General features: G+C 35.4%; 1 protein-coding gene across 1 annotated transcript in view; it reads left to right on the forward strand.

Annotated features, from left to right (window-relative positions):
- The window catches only part of GCC2 (GRIP and coiled-coil domain containing 2), a 30,996-nt gene extending 24,641 nt beyond the window's left edge, over nucleotides 1-6,355 (forward strand). The window contains exons 21-23 of the mRNA XM_058825038.1: nucleotides 532-671; nucleotides 1,441-1,642; nucleotides 2,735-6,355. Coding sequence (XP_058681021.1) covers nucleotides 532-671; nucleotides 1,441-1,642; nucleotides 2,735-2,805 — 413 coding nt within the window. The 3' untranslated portion in view covers nucleotides 2,806-6,355. The remainder of the gene's footprint in view (nucleotides 1-531; nucleotides 672-1,440; nucleotides 1,643-2,734) is intronic.
- Nucleotides 6,356-6,885: the final 530 nt, after the last annotated feature.

The raw sequence follows: 6,885 nt of genomic DNA on the forward strand, positions 1-6,885 counted from the left end.
TTTTGTATTCTGGATACGTCTCGACTAGGGACGGTTAAGTGCTGATTTAACCCTGTTAGTGAAAGGATAAAATTTCTCTTTATCTTAATGAGGCTTATTAGAACAGTACTTTATTCATAAGTTTTTTTTCCTAGGAAAGTGAAATCCAGCATGAAAAGTAATGTTTTAGGAGTCCCCAAAAACCGGAAAAATACATGGTAGTGTATAATCCTGTTTTAAAAGTCTGCTGAATACTTCATGGATAAATATCGAAAATCTCCATTTATGGGTAGGAAATAAGGTATAAGTTTAAACCAGGTATCTCAAGGTACTCTAGCACTATTTTGCCAGCCTCCTTCTAATATATAAACAGAAATAGATCAGAAAATAAGCATGCAGCAGCAGCACTGGTGCCTGTTAAGTCTGCACTGTGACTTTGCATGAATTCTGTTCATAAGAAACTGCATTAATCAAGTTCTGATGTTAAGTTAGTAATGAAGTAGATGCAAGTGCTTTTTCCTTCTCTTAGTATTCTTTTCCAATTAATTGCAGAACCATCTCAGTGGCAAGCAGATCTCAGCAAGGATGAGCTGATACAGAAACTAAACACAACAACTAAGAGTGCTGATCACTTGAATGAATTACTCCGTGAATCAGAAGCAACCAATGCAATCCTAATGGAACAAATAAAGGTTAGCAGACACACAAGAGATGTGAGGACAGCTCTAATTTCCATGGTGTCTTTCTTAGACCAAATATCTGTCAGAAAATCCCAGTGTATAAAATTTGGTGATGTATAACTTAATTTGGGAGGGCCTTTTATTCCACAGGTCTAATTAGTGCTTCTAGAGTATACTTCAGTTTTTTGGGATTTTTTTCCACCACATTTTCTAGTTGGCTGAGGGGAAGTGGGAGAGGAGTGTGTAGTAGTAAAAGCTTCTACAAAAACTTCTTGAGTTGGGAAGTTTAATGTTTAGTAAAGAGTCTGTACTATTTTCTCTTACATAAAAGCAGAAATTCCCAAGTAAAGCATTGTCTGGTTCCTGTTCTTGTAGCCTGTTTTAGCTGTTAAAAGAAGACACATGAACTAATGTATGAGTGAGCTTTCTGAAGACATTTGTATATGTACTAAGCTTTCTTTTGTAATATGCTTGTAAATTAATATAATCAGATTTCTGAGTTATTTAACTGTTCCACTGTTACTACTATTTTAACACTGATATTGTATCTGTATACTGCACAAATTTTATCCCAAAAGGGTATTTTTAGTTAATAAGATATTTCTTACAACATTATCACATATTTTATTTTCACTGCATTTTTGTCCTGAATATGTTGCTAAACATGCATTATTCTTTTTGAAACAAGCTGTACAATTAATTTTTTAGCTCTTTAAAAGACCTTTGTTCAATTACTCATTAAGTGAGGCAAGCAGTATTACTTTTTTTTTCTCATCTGCAGCTTCTTAAGAATGAAATAAGAAGATTGGAAAGAAATCAAGAGAGAGAAAAGTCTGTGGCTAATCTAGAATACTTGAAGAATGTTCTGCTGCAGTTCATATTTCTGAAATCAGGAAGCGAGAAGGAACGGCTGCTCCCAGTTATAGACACCATGTTGCAGCTCAGCCCTGAAGAGAAGGGGAAGTTGGTTGCAATTGCCCAAGGTAGGTGGTGTTCAAAATATTGTCACATAAAAGGGGAAAAGTGAAAAGGGAAAGATATAGTTCTGTGCTGTCTGTTGTGTAGACCTTTGAGAAAAAACAAAACTTAGTATCATAATGCCAATGAACCAGTCATAACACCATTTTCTTTGTCAGGAAGTTACTATTCGGTTTTCAATAAACAGAACAAGTACCATAAAACTGACATAAAATATAATTTCTTCTGTAACATTCACATTTTAGGAAGACAATGGTAAGTTGAAAATTTTAGTGTGTTCATGTTTTGAATAGAGTTTAAAAAAAATTGTCAAAATAGAGGTTTATATAGTTGAATTATTTTCTTTGCAGATGTTCTAAACAGATAACTCAAGTGGTCCTCTCAAGGCAGTACTGCAGATCTAATATTAGTTTCAATATAATACATTTAAAAATATCTTAAAATACGCTCTTCATTGGAGAAATAAAGGAACTAGGGAAGGACATAAAATAGTTAGGCATTTACAAGAAATAAACACTGGATTTCTGTGTACAGTAGTGTTCTGTTTCTGCTTGAGACACTTTCAGCAGCATTTTTTCTCTTAAATGCTCTTTAAGGTATTGTTTGTCACTTCTCAATGACAGTAGCTGTAGCTTCTTGTACTTCATTAGCAACTGACTTATACTTTATCTTAGAATTAATATAAACAGTAAGCAACACATGTACATATCAGAACTTAAAACTTGTGAACAAAATCACATTAAAAAGGGAAGTGTTCAAGTATTGCATCCCATGATAGGCTGTGCATTTGGAAAAACAAGATGTAAGTTAAGTTAAAAGCATGTTGATGTTGTTTTGGCCCTCTAATGAAGACTGATTGGATTTTTCTGGAGAACAGTGATAAATTACCTTTTTCAGACACTCTTAAGTACCCAAAGTCAAGTGGATTTGGTGGTACAATCCATGTCTATGGCAGCCCAAGAGTGAATTCCTTTCTCGCCAAGCTTGAGGGCAGCATTTGAAAAAGGATGAAGGCAAGGATATGTAACTAAATGATGTACTGTCTGACATAATAAATGTCTAACATAATATCAAGTATATTTTTCTTCCTCCTGCAGGTGAAGAAGAGAGTACCTCACGGCCTTCTGGGTGGGCTTCGTACCTCCACAGCTGGTCAGGACTTCGATAAAACAGTGGAAACACTGCATCTTTAAAAACATTCCGCAGCTGCAAAACTGAGAAATCTTACTGTAGATCTGTTGGTGTTGTATCATTGAACTACAGGATTTTATTTTTGTGTGGGTTTTTTTCAGTTTTTTAGACTCCACTAAGAAAGAAGCCTGCAGTAGCTCTGAAAGATGGTCCTATGTTATGCTCTGGCAGCAGTGAACTATTTTTCCTGAAAATGTTAAAACAGATAATAAGAACTATGAGAAGTGACAAATTCATTGCAAATAGTTTGGAAACAGAATTTGTCAACCTGTGATAGTTCTTTTGATATCAGTTTAAAAGTTTGACCTTATATTAACTGGAATAACTAGTTTTAGATTTTAAGCATTTAAAAGTGTTTACAGTTGCTTTCACATATCACTGTCAGCTAGCTAATCTATATGGTTAGTGTTACTGTCTGCACATTTTAGAAATTTAAAATTATTTCCTCTCTTGTGAAGGCTACAAAATGTAAGATATTTAAGAACCAGGGCATTTTCTGCTTTAAAGTTGTTGTCTTTCTTAAATTATTTTGCTTTTGCAGAACATGAAGGCAACAGTTCACAAAATGTAGAGGGTGCAAAAATCTGTATGAAATACAGTGCTTGTCACACTTGGTCATGGTACTATAGCAGAGATTAATGGCATCTATGGAGTGGAGGCCTTAGGATAGTACTCCAAGACTCAGAGGTCCTAAGTGAGCTGAAGCTTTATGACAAAGGGCTTAAGCTAGGGTTTTTTAATCTGAGCGTGGAAGTTTGTGGAAAAGACCAGGAAAAAATGTTCCATTACTGTAACAATGTCTCTAATTGGATGACAAGACTACTCACACTGACTTAGTCATAGTGAAGACACTAAAGAATGAATCTGAGCCCACAGGTCATAACATCAACTTCTGAGAGAAAAGAATGACGCTTTTGTCAATAGATGCATTTTTTAAATGTTCTAATGATTGAAGATCTTATTCTCTCCATTACCTGTGTGTGTACATTGTTTGCGCAGATATTTGCACAGATGAGATGGTCTCTGTTCCAGGTTACTCAACAGAATGTTATAGGTTTTTCCCAAGAAAAATAAATTTCTACCATCTCTTCTTCTATTATCAACACAGCACCTCTTTTTACCTTCAGTTGTCTGTTCCCTTATATAGTCCATCATGCCTTTCTCCATCTTAATTTATTTGTAAGGTTTTAAAAATCATACACATGTTTGAATCCTGCTTATGTTTAAACCAGAGTCTTTCTGTCTATTTCACTCATATTTTCATATTCTCTGTTGTTTTACAGAGAGTCTTTCCCTGGTACCCATACAAATACTAAATAGGGCTCTTCCTTTCCTATCTACCTTAGCTCTGAGGAAAAGATGCTTGTTCCTTTAATATTGCCTTATTTCAGACTGAGATTAATCTGAACATATGAACAGCTGAATGGCAACATGTTGAGAATAAACTGTTCAGTGAGTTTGCTTTTGGTTTAATTTTTTGCTTGTTACATATATTTCAGTACACAAGCAACAAAGCCAACAGGTTTTATTTAGGTATTTTCATTCCTTTCCACTGTTTTAGGCACTTCTATTTTCTTCCCTTCCAGTATATATTTTAACTGGAACCTTTATGGTTTGTGCTGCTGGGGAAAACATCCTCTGGGAACTTTCAGAACATAGAACTGATCAACAGTAGTGTGAGGGACAAGTCTTTTAGGTGTCTGTAGGTAGCAAGCAGGAGGCTGTGTTTAGGCTTTCTGCATTTGCCTATGGAATGATTTGGACCAGATCTCGGATGCTGGATTCCAACTCCTTATTCAGCTGGATTTGGTAACGTCACTCAGAAGAATGCCAAAACAGCAACAGGAGAGATTTAAAACATGTATAAAAATAAGTGCTAGTCATCTTCCTGCTGTGACTTTAACAATGGAAGCACATGAGTAGAAGGGAATGGCTTTGTCTCACTCAGTTCACACTCCGTTTGCTGCTGACCTGATTTAGTCTCTGCTACTGCTTAAGAGCTGTGACAAGTTCCTCTTAAAATGCACATATTTCAGAACTGTAAATTATTGAACATTGTAAGCTGTGAATAAAGGTGTGCAAGTAACATATATCACTGGCTGTATGAAATACCAGTTGCTTATTCACTTCTTTCAAGTCTGAGCTGCATGCTCACTGTTTTTAGTAAAACTTGAGTACCGTACTTATGAATGGAGTGAACAACTTGCATTAATATATTTTTTTTACAATGAAAGATAGAGATCTTAATAAGTATAAAAATATTTTAATAATTGTTACTAAACTGTTTTCTGTTGCTGAGATTGCCAGAACTTACCTATATGGCAGTAAACTGACTGTAAGAAAATAAAGTTTAAAAGAATTGAGTAAATGGCACAGAAGAATGTGAACTGGAAACAGGATTATTTTGCATAGAGAACTTTTCATATGTCAGATATTTGCATTTTAATGTACAGCATTGTAGCTGTGATTTGCTTTCAAGAAACAGTTTAAAGTTTTAACTAGGACTGCTGCTTCTTAGTATAGTGTGGTGCTCTTTTTGGAAGAGCACTGTGCTGACTTTGCTTTCTGGTTCCTTTTGTTTTCTTTACAGTGCCACATTTATTAGAATGTTTCACAGGAAATATCAGCCTTGCCCAAAATGTTTATGAGCTTAGGACCATTTTTTATCTTTTAACAGCCTTCCTTCAGCCCAAGCATTAGGAGAGCATAATAATGAAAATAATAATAATAATAATAGTAATTCTGCTGTCACTATACAGATTATATATTAAGTAAAAACCAAAAATAGGAGTGATCCAGCGTTCCCAAACCTGCACTGTGGCTGAATTTTCAGCTCTCTAACGCTGACTTAGAAATGGGTTTTATGTCTTTCATTTTCCCTTTGTCTGGAGGGGAGACTCATCTGTGCAAGCAAAAAGTGCTCCAGCTGCAAGACAGGAAGAAGATGAGAACTTGTCAGGCTGTTGTATAGATGTGGCCAGTTGAATGTGGGGTTCAGGATGGCCCAAGGGAACCATGTTAGAAATTATACACTGGAGAGTAAGGTTGCTTTTTTTTCTTTCATGACTCTCCTTCCCCAAAGTAGAACTGTGAGAATACAGGCTTATATTATTTTCTAGATTTAAATCTTCTTCATCTATCTCCCTCCATCTGTTTGCTGTGATAAGAGATGATCTATTATGAAATTGGGGAGGAATGCCTAAAAATTCTCCTTACTTTGTACTAAGTGACTTTGAAGCCAGATTAAACATACATGCTTCATTTGGCTTATGCCTTAGCTTCACCCAGTGCACCAATACCTCCTAAACTACCTGCTAGTTGTACTATTGTTGGTACTGTGAAAATATCTCACTTTTAGAAGTCTTGCAAATAGCAGTCTCCACTCACAAGCTGAGAAACCAAATGTATGAAGAGATAAACATATATTTGTAGTAATTTCAGAATTGCTAGTCTGGATAGATAAGTATTTTGTTTGGAAATATGTTTTTGGTGGCCTTTTCATGTGGCCTTCACTTCAATAAAATTCACCTTTACTCAACAGAGTGACTTTTTTTTCCATAAATGCCTGTTCTTATCTGAGAAAATGGTACTCAGGTGCAAGGTAGAAAACAAGGACTGTCTACCATTGTATTGAAGAGATTTTATGGATCTGATGTGGTATACACAGCCTGTACTTTGGAAGGCAACTACAGCAATGGATTCTTCTGGGTGAACAGAAAAATTGGTTTGTTCTAGGGTTTTAAAAAAAAAAAATTTAAAAGTTCATATAAATTACTTCAAATGTGTTAATTGTCACCAGCAATCTGACAATATTAGACATGAAGGAGAGGAGGGTTGCAGAAGCTGTTAATGGCCTTGTTAGCAGGATTGCACTTAGTGTGTTTGAGTACTAACTACCTTATAAATCAGCGTGCATTTCTAATTGCACTCAACTTTGAAATGGCCATCATTACCTCTTCCCTAATAGGCTGTGATAATTTTTCTTTATCTGCGTAATTGTCCTAGTGCAAAGATTACAAGCTCAGTGGATGAAGAGATGCTTGGTTTGATTAAAGCA

The sequence above is a fragment of the Ammospiza caudacuta genome, chromosome 2 (assembly GCF_027887145.1).
Source record: "Ammospiza caudacuta isolate bAmmCau1 chromosome 2, bAmmCau1.pri, whole genome shotgun sequence".
Lineage (NCBI taxonomy): Eukaryota > Metazoa > Chordata > Aves > Passeriformes > Passerellidae > Ammospiza > Ammospiza caudacuta.